Below are 16,053 nucleotides of genomic sequence, written 5' to 3' on the forward strand. Positions count from 1 at the left end.
ACTACTCCCCCAAAACGGTTACATTGCATTTATAAATTTGGGTGGAATGCAAATCTCTCGCAGACTACAAGGTCTTGTAGTTCGAGACGTTTTTGGGTCACGCATGTTGAGAGCTACAGAGAGAGAGCTACAGAGACCTAAAGCGAGAGAGACAGAGAGCTAAAGTGAGAGAGCTACACAGAGAGAGACAGAGAGAGAGCAACAGAGAGAGAGCTGCAGAAAGAGAAAGAGAGCTACAGAAAGAGGGAGCTACAAAGAGAGAGAGCTATAGACAGAGAGAGAGCTAGAGAGAGCTAGAGAGAGCGAGAGAGAGAGAGAGAGCTACAGAGAGAGCTACAGAGAGAGAGAGGGGGAGAGAGAGAAGGGGGGTGAGAGAGAGAGAGAGAGAGAGAGAGAGAGAGAGAGAGAGAGAGAGAGAGAGAGAGAGAGAGAGAGAGAGAGAGAGAGAGAGAGAGAGAGAGAGAGAGAGAGAGAGAGAGAGAGAGAGAGAGAGAGAGAGAGAGAGAGAGAGACTTAGATAAAGCTATAGTACAGAGAGACAGAACGAGACGGAGAGTCCTGGGGTCAAAGGGAAGCCACGGTCTCGCCCGGGCGCTGGTCGGCATATGGGCCGTCTGCACTCTCTCCTCCCTCTCTCCTGTCTGGCGCCTTTTTGCTCCAATAAGTCTCAATCTGCGGCGACCCACGGACACACATCTGATCCCGTTGGCTGCCGACCACGGGAGGGACCATACGGCCCGCTCGCCATGGCTGGGCGCTCGTCATATGGACCTGCTGGCTGGGACCACTTACTACTGGTGGTCACAGCCAGCAGCGGTCGGCTACGGACATTTGGTTCTTCAGACGCGACCGAGCCCTGACACCCCCTTCTTGTCAGGTGGCATGGGCTCAGGAGGTAGAGAGGGTGGCCCTGTAACCGAAGGGTTGCTAGTAGGGCTGCACGATTATTGCCAAAATGATTATCACGTTTATTTTGATCAATATTGATATCACGATTATTTACCACGATTAATCATTAAAATAAAAAAATCTTCAGAATTTCTACCAGCACCTAGTGGTAGGAGCCACACACTGTGCTCAGCGGCAAATTGCCGCCAGGCCACGCCCCCCCCCCCCTTTTCAGGCTTAAAAAAATTCGATATATTGTGCAGCCCTAGTTGCTAGTTGGATCTCCCGCTCCCCCTGGATGAGTGCCGAGGTGTCCCTGAGCGAGGTGTCTCGTCCTACCTGCTCCCGACGAGCTGGCTGTCGCCCCGCATGGTTGACTCCGCCGTCGGTGTGTGTGATACGGTGTGTGTGATAAGGGGCGTGAATCAATGGCTGTAAGTCGCTTTGGATAAAAGCGTCTGCTAAATGCCCTCGATATAAATGATCCAGGCTGAGTGTGTTGTCGATGGTGACGTGTTCACCTGACCGGAAGGGCTGAGCCGTGATGCTTCTATTGAAACGTTATAAAGATAGTGTTTCATCGAGCTTTTAGCAGACGCTCTTACCCAAAGTGAGTCACGAGTGAATCCAGATACATTAAGGAGCCGGTAGGGGTTAGGGCCTCCCGGCCTGGAGACTGCTGATGTTGGGGTTCGATCACAGGACCTATGAGCTGGGAGTTAAACACCTCAGCACTACACGGCCCGATAAATATTGATATTGTTGGGAATCATTGGCGTTTAGTCTGAGGGAGGTAGAGAGGGAGGGAGAGAGGGAGAGAGGGAGAGAGGGAGGGAGAGAGGGAGAGAGGGAGGGAGGGAGGGAGGGAGATTTGTTTTATATTTAACGTTTTATACTTTGACCTCTTAATTGTTCACCTGCTTTGGCATTGTTGATGTTTGTTTCTCGATCCAATAAAGCTATTTTGAATTGAATTGAGAGCGAGAGAGAAATAGAAACAAGTGGATTTCCAGTCTTGCATGTCAGCAACTTCCTTCAACTAAAGGTAACTTCCTGTCCCGGAACATGTGTCCCCAGAAGAGGTTCCGTTCCAGCCGCTACCCCAGTTCCGATGGCTTGGCATGGCAGTTCTCTTCTTTTTCTCACTTCCTGTGTGTCACGTGCGCCGCGTGCACGTGACACACAGGCCGCTCACGCTTCCTCTGCTGATCTCCGTGGCGACGCGCTGAAGTCTGCACACTGTTGGCATGGCACAGAGACACACACACAACAATGGAGTTATACCACACACACAAACGCACGTACAATACACACACACACACACAGACGCATCCACAAATATGCACACGCACGTGTAAAAATAAACACAACTGCACACACACAACCAAAGACACATAGACAAATATAAACACTCACGTACACACTCGCACATGTACACAAATTCCCCCCACACACAGACACACACTGCAAACTAATTCCCCCACACACACACAGACAGACGGACGGACGGACACAAAAATATACACACAGACAGACAGACAGACGCGTACGCAAATATACACACACGTACGCAAATATACACACACGTACGCAAATCTACACACACGTACGCAAATATACACACGTACGCAAATTCACCCCCCACACACACGCGTACTGTACACCGCTTCCCACACATACACGTCCGTACACACGTACACGCACACACAAATGCACGTACACACACAGACACAGACGCGTACACAAATACATCCTCACACGCACGCACGCACACACGCACGCACGCACGCACGCACACGCACACGCACACTCCACACTATTCAGAAGGTGACGTATTTCGCTGCTGGCGTGTTAAAGTATTTGAGTGGCAGAGGTGCTCGTCGGTGGCTGGGGAGCTGGACACGCTAAAGCTGACGGGAGCGCTAAGCGGTGTAAAGCTTGTGGTCTGAGGAGTCTCCACACAGGGCCTGAGAGGCAATGAGGAGGAGCGGGGCTCGGTCGGCCTGGTATTGGTACCAGATGGATCCAGAACGACTTGTTAACACCTGGTACCCAGATAGGTCGAGAACCTCTCGTTAACACCTGGTACCCAGAAAGGATCCAGATCGACTTGTTCACACCTGCTACTCAAATAGATCCAGAACAACTCGTTCACAACTGACACTCGGATAGATCCAGATCCACTGGTTCACCCCTGGTACCTGGTCCCCCGATAGGGTTAGGGTTAGGAGAATGAGGTTGATACCACATAAAATCAAATCTGTTACGGTTTCGATAAGAGTCTTGCATTTGGGGGTGGCCACCAAAGTTCAGCGGTCAAGTTGACTTCCTCAGTGTGTGTGTGTGTGTGTGTGTGTGTGTGTGTGTGTGTGTGGTCGCGTTCCTTCCTGTGGTTCCACCTCCGGCTGTGATGGCATCACAAGCGGAACAACGTTGAGTGATGAAACGAGGCATACTGCGGATATTAATCATATCGTCATGGTTACGCCATTTATTTTAATGAGATAGGCATTTGACAGACTCCCCCTGTGTGTGTGTGTGTGTGTGTGTGTGTGTGTGTGTGTGTTGACCTTAAGAGGCTCTCAGCCCAATCAGCAGCCTGGTCTAGATCATGTCCCTCCTCTCTTTAATCCGGTGACTCAGTAGAAGACTCGTGTATCGCTCCCACTCCCTGAAGACTCTGACAGGTCTAACCCTGAGTCCCTGACCTGCTCCTTAAGCACCCGTCCATGATTGGACTTCCTGTCGTCCGCGGAGGACTTGTTTTGGTTCTCTTGGTTCTCCAAACACCCCCGTGGTTTTGGGTAAATAAACTTCATGCGTCACCATGACAACCGGGGAAACGTTGTCGGGGAATATTTTATCCTAATTTCTTCTTTTTTTGCGTCTAGATCAATTATTCCATCCCCCCCCCCAAAATACATTAACACATACAAACACATATCTATATCTCTCTCTATATCTCTTTAGATGGATAGGTAGAGATGGAGATATATATATATATATAATTTATATATATATATATAAAGATCTATCTCTTTTGTTCCTTGTTTTCCACATTATCTGCTCTCGACTCCATCGGGTGTCTCTGCTCTCCCCCTCCCTCTACCTCCAACCTCACCTCCGTCACCAACCGGTAAACGGCAGCATTAACCAACCCCCCCCCCCCCCCCCCCCCCCTCCCTAAAGCCGGCTGACGTCAGAGCGGAGATCACCCGATACGCCCGGGCCCCGAGACACGGACACAGCCCCCCCCCCCCCGTTCAGGGCCCCGCACCTAACGAGCCCCACGGTGTCACTCCAGGTCTCCGTCGGCCACGCCGGTGGTGACGGAGACGGCGTTGCTATGACGACCGCAGGCAGGTGGTGTTAAGCCACAGGTTTTTTGGCTTGTGTTATTTTTATATGGGACCAGGTAGATATTTTGGAAAAACACGAATTCTCTCCATATGCCTCAGCCTGTGACCCCGCCCCCTTGGTTCCCCCCCATCATCACCCCCCTCCCCCCTTGTCTTCGACCGCTCATTGATCGGTGATCCGTGGTCTGCTGCTGCTGTCTGGGCTTTTAGACCCGTTGGTTGGGAGGTCTCTGAGGCCTGGTGATCACTTCCTCTTTCTCTCTAAGTAACCACTCTGTTTCCTGTGTCGTGGCCCTGTGGTCTCTGGAACACCGCGTGCATCCATTTTCTAAGGAATACGGCGTAGATCCGTTATGTAGAACACGAAATAGATCCAGTTCTATAGAACTCTGTACAGATCCAGTTCTGTAGACCTCGCTACAGAGCATAGATCCAGTTCAAAGAGGGTTCTAAAGAGCGCTGTAGAGAGAGTTCTAAAGAGCCTGTATAGAGATCTAAAGAGCGCTGTAGAGTGATCTACAGAGACTGTAGAGAGATCTAAAGAGCGCTGTAGAGAGATCTAAAGAGCCTGTATAGCGTTCTAAAGAGCGCTGTAGAGTTCCACAGAGCGCTGTAGAGAGTTCTAGGGAGCGCTGCAGAGAGCCAGTGCACCAGCCGGACCCTGGACTCAAAGATGGTCTTTGAAGCGTCCATGTTGCCCCCTGACCCCCCCCCCCCCCCCCCGACCCACCCCCTCCTCCCGACCACATCTGTCCTGGGATTTGTTCAGCGTTCTCCCCCCTCTCTGGACTGAATCGAATGTGGACGGCAGCTGTCTTAACCTCTCTCCCTCGCCCTCCCTCTCCCCCCCCCCCCCCCCCTGCCTCCCCCTCTCCATTTGGCATGGCTCCATCATCTCCAGATAGTTCCAGATAGAAGTAGGGAGGCTTCTCCCCACCTCTCCTCAGTCTATCTAAACAAAACACCGTCCTCCCACTTCCGTGGCTTCCTCTCCCTCCCATCTCCCCCTCCCCCCCTGCCCCCCTGCCTCCAGTGTGTGAGCCCGACTGAGGAAGTCCCCCCCCCCCCCCCCCCCCCCCCCCTGGTATGGCCAGGGGGGGACCTCTCACATGACTGCCCGCTCCAGCGTGGACGGTGGCCACCCGCTCCGTCCCGGGCCATATGGGGGCCCTCGTTAGCCCACGCCCGGACCAAACCACCCGGCCGCCTGCCAGGGGGGGAAACCCCAAAGTGAACCGTCAAACGGCAGCGGGACAAAGTACCGGGTTCCCGAAACCACCGGCTCCTGTAATCAGCGGGCTCCGACGCCGCGGAGCGCCGCGGAGCGCCCGTCCGCGCGGCGGGCGCCGTCTATTTCGGGTCTCCGCAAAATGCAACGTGGAGACGGTTCTGAGCGCTGGCGAGAGCTCCGTCCGTAGCGTAGCGACGCTGGAGGTGATATGGTTTTGGGGGGGCCGGTTGGCTAGCCGCCCCAATGCTGGCTAGCTGGCTAGGTTGTTGACTAGCCAGGCTAGTTTTGTTGGCTATCTGCCTAGTTGACTGGACTAGTCTTGAGGATATAGCCAGACTTACTCAGAATATGTGGGGTTGATGGGTGCTTATACCAGCCATCAGCCCCACTCTGTCTGTCTCTCTCTCTGACTCTGTCTGTGTGTGTGTGTGTGTGTGTGTGTGTGTGTGTGTGTGTGTGTGTGTGTGTGTGTGTGTGTGTGTGTGTGTGTGTCCCCTTCTGTCTCTGTGTTTGTGTGTGTGTGTGCGTGTCTCTCCCTCTGTGTGTGTGTGTGTGTGTGTGTTTGTGTCTCTGTCTGTTTGTGTGTGTGTGTGTGTGTGTGTGTGTGTGTCCCCCTCTGTCTCTGTGTTTGTGTGTGTGTGTGCGTGTATCTCCCTCTGTGTGTGTGCGTGTGTGTGTGTGTCCCCCTCTGTCTGTGTTTGTGTGTGTGTTTGTGTCTCTCCCTGTGTGTGTGTGTGTGTGTGTGTGTGTGTGTGTGGTGCGCTTGGCAGCTTGCGTGTGGCAGATGTTGGCCATGTCACCAGCAGCTCGCCTCCATAAACACCGGGCTGCAACAGACGGCGGGAGCAACACTGTACTTCATATCCATTACTGTCCTATTATTTACAATCAGCGGAACACAAACCGCTTGCTGTCAATCCCACATTCCATCGCCACGGAGACCCGGAGACCCGGAGCGCTTGGAGAGTGTGTCAAAGAGCTTTATGGATAAAGTGTTCTGTGTTGAAGGTGGTGCGTAGGGGAGGTGTGTGCCCCTTCCCCCCAGCTCCTCACCGTCGTGTTTCCCTCTCTGTGTTCGCAGGCCTTCCTGCAGAGGATCCGCCAGACCTCGGAGGACCAGCAGTGTCTGACGCCGGAGCAGGTCAAGGTACGCACGCCTGGACCCCCCCCAGTCAGAACACGCACAGTCAGAACACGCACAGTCAGAACACGCACAGTCAGAACACGCACAGTCAGAACACACACAGTCAGAACACACACAGTCAGAACACAGACAGTCAGAACACACACAGTCAGAACACACAGTCAGAACACACACAGTCAGAACACACACAGTCAGAACACACAACACACACCGTCAGAACACACACAGTCAGATCACACACCATCAGAACACACACAATCAGAACACACAACACACACAGTTGGAACACACAGTCGGAACACACACCATCAGCACACACACAATCAGACAACACACTGTCTGAACGCAACCCATCAGAACACACAACACACACCATCAGAACACACAACACACACCATCAGACCACAAACGGTCTGAACACACACCATCAGAACACACAACACACACCATCAGAACACACAACACACACCATCAGAACACACAACACACACAATCAGACCACACACTGTCTGAACACACACCATAAGAACAAAGACCACACATCGTTAGAACACACACAGTCAGAACTCACAATCACCATCATCCTCCTAATCACCCATCATCATCATCCTCCGTCACGCCTTCACCACCACCACGTTACACACAACGATAAACGTGGACGGGCGTAGTTATTACACGCGGGTGTCTTTTGGACGGGAGATTATCTCTGCTGTAAATGATCGGCCTTCACACTCATTCATTGATCGATCTTTAAAGGGCTTTAAGGGGGTCTCCAGATCATGGAGGCTGAGGCTGAAGGCCTCAGTGTTTGAAGGGTGCTGGATAGACCAACGGGCCCTACCTCTGGTACACAACACAAATATCCTCCTAACTCTCCCAACTAGCAGACACTGAAGACAGTTTTCTTGTTTACAGATTTCGTATTTTATGTGTTAGGATTTTTAAGGGTGCTGCAATACTGGGTAATGATCTCTTGGAGCGCCTGAAAAGAAATATAATCTGTCTTTGTACGCATATAATGCCTTCCACAAATGCCGTCATAAATCACAATCACGTAATGACATAAAAGGCTAAAGTTCTTTTTCGCTTTATTGTATTCTTGTTTTTGTTTCATCTTCATGTCATCATCGTCTTCTCCGCAGGAACTTTTGAAATTATTAATCAATCAATGTCATTACTTGAAACCACCATAAACCGCCGTTGGACGATTTAGTGTGAATAAAGTTTGGTTTGATCGCTCCCCAGGTCCTGTTCTCCAACATGGAGGACATCTTGGACCTGCACCGGGCGCTGCTGTCCATGTTGGAGAGCTGCCTGCAGCCCGAGCCCCATCCCCAGCATGCACTGGGGCACGTGTTCCTGCTGTATGTGAGTGACCCCACACACACACCTGCACACACCTACACACACCTACACACACCTACACACCTACACACCTACACACCTACACACCTACACACCTACACACCTACACACCTACACACCTACACACCTACACACAGCTACACACCTACACACCTACACACCTACACACACCTACACACACCTACACACACACACCTACACACACCTACACACCTACACACACCTACACACCTACACACCTACACACCTACACACACACACACACACACACACACACTCTCTTTGTCGCAAACAAGCCTGCATCCTGTCAGCCAGTGTCTGTCTCTCACTCACTCTCTCTCTCCCTCTCCAATGCTCCGCTGGTACTCTTCATCTCTCTCTCTCCCCTTCTCTTTCTTTCTTTCCTCCTTTCTTTCTTTTTTCCTGTTTGTTTTTGGTCTTTGTATTTCCATTGTTTTCTCTTTCTTCCTATATTATTATTCTCTCTCTCTCTCTCTCTCTTTCTCTCTTTTCTCCCCCTCCTCCTCCGGGCCCCTGTGTGAACTCATGCAGCCCCCAGGGACACAAAGCGGGCCCTGTGTCCGGGAGGAAGACACTGGGGCCCGCTCTGCCAAGGGGACAATGTACTGGTCCCTTGCCCTCTCTCTCTCCCTGGCTCTCCAGGTCTCTCGCCCTCTCCCTCTCTCTCTCTCCCTGGCTCTCCAGGTCTCTCTTACTCGCTCGCTCTCCTTCCCTGCCCCTCACAATTTCCCTCTCACTTTTTAATAATCTCTACCTCACTTTCATCCACTCACTCAATCTCTCTTTCTCCCCCTCACTCTCTCTCTCACTCACTCACTCACTCACTCACTCACTCACTCACTCACTCACTCACTCACTCACTCACTCACTCACTCACTCACTCACTCACTCACTCACAGGCCAGACCCCAGGAGTGATCCACCTCCGTCACATGACCGGAATCAGAAGCATTACGCAACATTGTGGTTTTTCTCTTTAATTCTTTTGTATCATGTGACCGGTTTCAGGTCACATGTTAAACATCAGTCCTGGGTTAGTTCTCTATCGTTTGTAATTAGGTTGAGTGTGGTGGTTACGAGGGACCGAGCACAACATGAACCACCACCACCGTTCTTAGCGACCGTTAGAGACTGATGGACTGAGGGGGTCCAGACTGACCGTCCTCTTGGACACCTGGTTATCTAACAAGGTGTCCAAGAGGAAGGATCTTGGGGCGGCATGTGGCTCAGGAGGTAGAGCGGGTTGGCTGGTAACCGGAAGGTTGCGAGGTCGATCCCCGGCTCCACCTAGACGAGTGTCGAGGTGTCCCTGAGCGAGACGCCTCACCCTGACTGCTCCTGACGAGCTGGCTGTCGCCTTGCATGGCTGACACCGCCGTGGGTGTGTGAGTGTGTGCGTGAATGGGAGGCGATATTGTACAGTGCTTTAAGTGGCCGCTGGTTAGAAAAGTGCGGTATGAATTCAGTCAATTGACCATTTATCTTGTGAGTGTGTGATGGTTCCCTGTCACAGTGCGTTTGTGTGTGTCTGTTTTGACACGCGGGCGTCACAGCGTTTGTGTTTATCTCGGTGGTGGAGGTATCGGGCTACTCACAGGATATCTATTACACCACCAACCCCCCCCCCCCCGCCCCCCCCACTCTCCACCCATCACCTCCAGCCCGTGGCCCTCTCGCACCTCTCAGCCAATCAGAGCGCAGCCTCTTGTCTGGCCGCCCCTGGCCCTCGCCCCCCCTGGCTCAGGGTCAAGCCCACGGCGGAGATTTGATTAACCCCTCGGCCTTGTGGGGGATGTAGAATGTCTACTGGGAGGAGAGGAGAGGAGGAGGGGGGAGAGGGGAGAGGGGAGAGGGGAGAGGAGGAGAGGAGGAGAGGAGAGAGGAGGAGAGGAGAGAAGGGGGGAAGAGAGGAGGAAAGGAGGGAGGAGGAGAGGAGAGGAGGGGGAAAGAGAGGAGAGGGAGGGGGAAGAGGAGATGGGAGGAGAGGAGAAAGGAGGAGAGGATAGGGGGAGGAGAGGGGAGGAGAAAGGGGGAGGGGGGGCCAGGGGTTAATGAAGAACTTCATGGTAGCCCGTGGGTTCAACCCACTAACACGCCAACCATGTTCCGTCCATAAAGGCATGAAAAGCACGAAACTACATTTCCATGAGGACACTCACCAGAGGGATAGGGTGGATACTCTCCCAGCCCAGAGGTCCCGTGTTCAAACCCCGATACCAACATCTAGGCGTCCTTGAGCGAGATGTGTAACCCCTACTTGACCCGCCTCTATAAATAAAGCCTAAAGTGTTGTGAGTCCCAGTGGACGAAGGCAGTGGCTAAATGAGCCGACTATACACCAGCGTGTTTCCCTCCTCTTCAATGGGAACATTAACGCCCCGGTCCGATCCCCTGCGTGCGATGGCTAATACCCCCCCCCCCCCCCCCCCCCCCCCCTGCTCCCCCTCCCCCCCCCCTCCCTGCTCCCCCCCCCCCCCCCCCCCCCCCCCTCTCCCCGGACGTGGCCGGTGGAAGGAACGGCGCAGACGTCAATATTTGCTCCGTTTCCGACCGTGTGTTCCTGGCCGGGGGGGACGGGGCCAAACACTGACATCACTGTGGTCCCGTCTGACCCTCCCCCCCCCCCTCCCCCCCCCCCGGAGCACGGGGCCCGAGGGGGGTCCGGTCCCCTCTCTCTCTTTAACCCTAACCGTAACCATAACCAATCGGAGGAGAGCCCTTCTAACCAATCAGAGGCGAGAATCCCAGGCTTATCCTGCGGGCGTTGGAGAGAGACGGAGGCTTCGGGAGCGGTTCTGTGTTCCCTCCGTGTCCGCCACAGATCTCTGTGAGGCCCCTAAGGGCCCGGGGCCCCTGTGCGTGTGAGGAGGGGGGGTTTTCTTGGTGTGGCTGCGGGGGGCTTGTTGTTGCTCTGAGGGGCTATTTTTAGACCAGGGGGTTTTATGACTGCTGGGTCGATGTCACATGTCGGACAGAGACGTCACACCGTGTGTGTGTGTGTGTGTGTGTGTGTGTGTGTGTGTGTGTGTGTGTGTGTGTGTGTGTGTGTGTGTGTGTGTGTGTGTGTGTGTGTGTGTGTGTGTGTGTGTGTGTGTGTGTGTGTCTTTCTGAGCGGGTGTGTTTCGAGAATACACCACAGAGTATACCTCGAGAGATTTATTTGGTCTTCTAATGGCTACGCTTTTTTTTTTTACTTAGTGGGGGAAAAGTGTTTCAGTTTGCAGTTGCTCTGCTCAGGAAGAACAGCGTCAAGTAAAAGATGAAATACAGGGACAAATATCACCTCCCCAACCTGCTGCTGGACATCGGCTGGATCAGGGTACAAACTACAACAAACTACAATATATGTGGATTTAAGTATTCTTCTTTAAGGATTATGTCACCATCAGAGGAGTAATACTCTGGATGTTGTGTCAACAGCACAGATCTGCGTCTGTACTCTCCTCAGATGAACGAATTAATGAATTTAGAACCCATTGACGAGATGCACTGCGTTCTTAGAGTTGGGGTCGCATCCCCAGAACCCCCCCCCCCCCCCCAGGGGAGAGTTCGGGTTCTTCCCCCCCCCCCCCCCCCAATCCCTCAACACAACGATAGACCCCAATCTCCCCTCGCAGTCCCCGCTCTATTGTCCCTCACCCCTTCGCCACAGGGGTCCCGGGACCGCGGATCCAATGTCGGGGTGCAGTATAAACAACGTATAGATCCATACGTCCCTGGAGGGGGTCTCGAACCCGCGGCCTCGAAACCTGCAGACCTCAGATCTGTCGGCCTAGGCGTTCCTCCGCTCCTGCAGACAATAGAGCTGTCGGCGGGAGAAAGGGCCTCATCAATACTGCAGGACGTGTTTGTGTTGCGGTCGGAGGACGGGGTCGGGTTTAAACGTTCCTTTGTCCGGGCGGATAAGATGAGACGGTGTATCTTTCATCCTCGGGACGGGAGGGAGGGGTGTGACCGCAAAGTTCAGGACAGAGGGACGACTTGATGCCACTAACAGTGAAACGCTGCAGAAAATAAATGCGGAAGAAATATGGACACTACCGTTCAAAAGTTCGGGGTCACGTAGAAATGGCTTTAATTTTTTAAGAAAAGCACTGGCGATGAAGATAACATGAAATGAATCAGAAATACAGTCTAGACAATGTTCATGTGGTAATTTACTAGCTGGAAACAGCAGATTATTTATGGAATATCTACATAGGTGTACAGAGGCCCATTTCCAGCCACAATCACTCCTGTGTTCTAGTAGTTCATTGTTGAGCTCATCGTGTTAAAAGGCTCATTGATGATTAGAAAAATGTTGCATGTTAGCACAGCTGAAAACTGTTGAATAAAAGTGAGTTTTCATGGAAAACATGAAATTGTCTGGGTGACCCTAAACTTTTGAACGGTAGTGAAAATACATAATTTGTAAGACACAGTCAATGCACGAGAACCTCACCGACAGCAGTTGAGTGCACAGCATTAGCCGTATAACCGTACATTGTTGACGTCGATGCGTGAGTGTTTAAAGTGTCTAAGTGATCGTGTTTCTGTGTTTGTTGTTGTCCTCCAGAAGGGAAAGTTCTCTGTGTACGGCGAGTACTGCAGTAACCACGAGAAGGCCCTGAAGATGCTGATGGAGCTCAACAAGGTCCCCAACATCCGCACCTTCCTACTGGTGAGACTCCTACACTGCGCTAGGCTAGGCTAGGCTAAGCTGATCAGCCGATTCAATTCCCTATGAATTGATATGTTATGCTACAGTAGGCTACACTCTGACATGCTATGAAACGCGATGATCTTCTAGACCACCGTGTTCTATGCTACGCTGATATTCTCTGCTACTCTATGCTGTTCTGCGCTACAGTATGCCACGCTATGCTATGTCGGGCTACTATAGGAAATGCTACTTGGGTAAGATTCACATTATTTTCATCACCAGAAAAAACACTTTAGCTTCATACAAGAAGTGATGCAAAACAGTGCTATTCTGTGCTACGCTATGCTTCATTATGCATTATATGTAATGCTAATGTGCTATTGTGCACCACAACTGTTCCGAGCATATGCTATGTTATGCTACCATATGCCAGGCTACTCTCTGCTACTCTCTGTTCCGAGCATGCTGCTACGCTGCGCTATGCTACCATATGCGATGCTACTCTCTGCCGTTCTCGCGCTACACTGTGCTCAGCAAGCTGCTCGGCTTCTTCATAATCATCACTTGTCCCTGTCGTCTCCACTTTGATCCTCCCCCCGTCTCTGGCCCTCATTGTCCTCTCTCAGCGCCCCTCTCCTGTGATCTACTGCCGCTGCTCTAAATGTTTACCCTGTCCCCTGACTTATGAGCTCCCCCCGCCTCCCTGCTCCTCGTCTAGATATGAGGGAGGAACCGGACCCCCTGTGGGTTCAGCCGCAGTCCCATCGCCACCCCCCCCCACCTCGTCTCTTCACCCTACTGGCTTCCTGTCCGCCCCTAACTACTTCCTCTGCACCGCATCCCCTTCCTTTTCATTTGTCCGCTCTTCCTCTGGTCCTCCCCGTCTCTTCCCCTTCTCCGCCGGTCCCCATCGACCCCAGCCTCTCTCCCCCCCCTCTCCCCCACCACCCTCTCTCCCCCCCCTCTCCCCCATCAGCCTCTCTCCCCCCCTCTCCCCCATCAGCCTCTCTCCCCCCCTCTCTCCACCTCCTTCCCTCACACAGGGCTCACCTCCGTTGCCACGGTCGCACTCCGCTAAAAGGCAGGAAATGCGGTGATGTCATTGTGTGGTACTTCCCCGCGGGGGGGTCAGGGCTGGGGGGCTGGGGGGGGGGGGGGGGCACGACCTTGGCCGGGGCTCCGCCAGGTCTCTGGTTTACCCGCCAGCTGTTTCCATGTTTTGGTCAGCGTAGCCGGTGGGGGGCTGGCCAGACAATAAACCCCGGAAAGGCAGGAGGGAAAGGGGGGGAAAGGGAAGGAGGTGGAGGTGGTGGAGGAGGTGGGCTGGGTCCCTGCTTAAGTAGGGCTCTCTAACAGATGAAGTCACCAGCTGAACTCAGGGCAGGCCCCAAGGAGGGCAGATGTTTCTGCTGCTGGACGGCTCTGGTCCAAGGCCTCGCCCTGACCCTGCAGAGCAGGACAGTGGAGCATGGGCATGTGAACGTGTGCATCAGAATGATTGGTCTGGGTCTAGGAATGGGTCTGAGTCTGGCCTGGTTCTGGTAGCTATTGGTTTTGTCTCTTGTGGTCTGTCAAATGGCAGTAAAGTCAAATCAAAAAGTCCCTGAATGATGCACATGCTTGGTATTATCTCATTTGGCCTGACTCTCTCTAATCTAAAATCTATTAATTAAATCTGTTAATTACATTCCATGGTTATGAGGACCAGACCCATTCGTTGACCTTGGTGAGAAACCAAGATGGAGGGGAGGTTCAGCTCCTGGTTGGGGGACTTTAGATCCTGGCGGAGGAACCTCGCTAAGCTACCTACGCTAAGTGGGTCACGACGGGGAAGGGAACAGGAGGAGGGGACATGAGGACGGGAACGAGACGGACAAAGAGGGTGAAGGAAGTCGAGGGAATCTCCCTCGTCTTCGAGCAGGCGACGAGGACGGAGGAGGGTTGGAGTAGGAAGGAAAGGAGGCAGGCAGGAAGGAAGATGGAAACAGATAAGGGATGATGGAGTCGAGAAGTGAATCTGAGTGAGAAGGAGGAGGGAGGGAGATGGACAGAGAGAGGGAGGGAGAGCGAGAGAGGGAGGGAGGGAGAGAGAGGGAGGGAGGGAGGGAATGACCACACCAGTCTTTCCACGGCTCGTTGGAATCCGTGGAATGCTGATAACTCTGCAGTTCTCCGGTGCTGTGTCTACACCCTCCACTCCTGTCTTTCTCCTGCGTCTCCCCCAAGGCCCTCCCAACCCTACATCTCCTCCATCCTCTACCCCTCCCTCACCCTCTCTCCCCCCCCCCTCCCATTTCTTTCATCTGTCTCACATATAGGGATCAAAGTCATTGTCTTGGATTATTATTACCCCTCTCTCTTTCCCTCTGGCTGGCTCCTTGCCTCCCCCTCACTCTCTTTTGGCTCTCTCACATTGTCACTCATTCTCTCTGCCTCGCTCTCCCTCTCTCTGCCTCGCTCTCCCTCTCTCTCTCGCTCTCGCTCTCGCTCTCGCTCTCTCTCTCGCTCGCTCGCGCTGTCCCTTGTCTCTCTCTCCCTGCCTTGCCTTCTTTCTCTCTCTCTCTCTCTCTCTCCCCTCTCTCCTCCTACTGTTACAGATCTCCTGAGTGTCGCGCCGGGTTCATCTCCTCTTTGATCTCGATGTTTGATCTCTGATCGTGGTATATGATCTTTGATCTCAAGGAACTGCAGAGGAACCGGTCTCTCCCGCTCCGAGCGGCTCTCGGTGCACCGTGTCCCCGCCGTCGATGTCGTTCGCCACGTTTTTGGCGGATGTGTGTGCGTGTCGTGGTTGCTTTTCCGTCGGGCATCTTTTAAGGGAAGCTTCCTGCGTTTGTTTCCCCAGCACTGTATGCTCCTGGGCGGGAAGAAAAGCACAGACATCCCCCTGGAGGGGTACCTGCTCAACCCCATCCAGAGGATCTGCAAGTACCCCCTGCTCCTTAAGGTATGGCCCACCCTGACCCACACACACACGTGGGGGTCATGGGCTGTGACCCCAATACACTCCCCTAGCACCCTACACCGCATGACCCACAAACACTGGGGTCATGGGCTGTGACCCCAATACACTCCCCTAGCACCCTACACCACCTGCTACACAAAAACATCTACCTGGCCAATAGTAATGGAGTACTAACTACAATACTCTACTCCAGTGGTGCTCAAACTATGGTACGCGTACCACTGGTGGTACGTGATGCGCTACAAGTGGTACGCAGAGGAATTCTTTTTTTTTTTTTTTTATTAAAAACAATACTATCAAAATACTAGTACGATGGAAATACATTAACCATGAGATCATGTTCTCACTTGCTGTGTGTGTATGTGTTTCCGTGTCTCTGTTCTAGTGCTACCACTTTGTACGGCTGACAACAGCTAACAATAAATAGTATTCTTTTTAA

The 16,053-nt window shown here is 52.8% G+C and overlaps 1 protein-coding gene across 6 annotated transcripts in view; it reads left to right on the forward strand.

Annotated features, from left to right (window-relative positions):
• Window positions 1-16,053, forward strand: part of prex1 (phosphatidylinositol-3,4,5-trisphosphate-dependent Rac exchange factor 1) — a 95,127-nt gene that overhangs the window by 12,531 nt on the left and 66,543 nt on the right. For all 6 annotated transcript variants that reach the window (XM_030357912.1, XM_030357920.1, XM_030357946.1 and 3 more), the window contains exons 2-5: window positions 6,560-6,625; window positions 7,868-7,990; window positions 12,563-12,667; window positions 15,495-15,596. In XM_030357912.1, the coding sequence (XP_030213772.1) occupies window positions 6,560-6,625; window positions 7,868-7,990; window positions 12,563-12,667; window positions 15,495-15,596 (396 nt within the window). The remainder of the gene's footprint in view (window positions 1-6,559; window positions 6,626-7,867; window positions 7,991-12,562; window positions 12,668-15,494; window positions 15,597-16,053) is intronic.

The sequence above is a fragment of the Gadus morhua genome, chromosome 1 (assembly GCF_902167405.1).
Source record: "Gadus morhua chromosome 1, gadMor3.0, whole genome shotgun sequence".
In the NCBI taxonomy this organism is placed as follows: Eukaryota; Metazoa; Chordata; class Actinopteri; order Gadiformes; family Gadidae; genus Gadus; species Gadus morhua.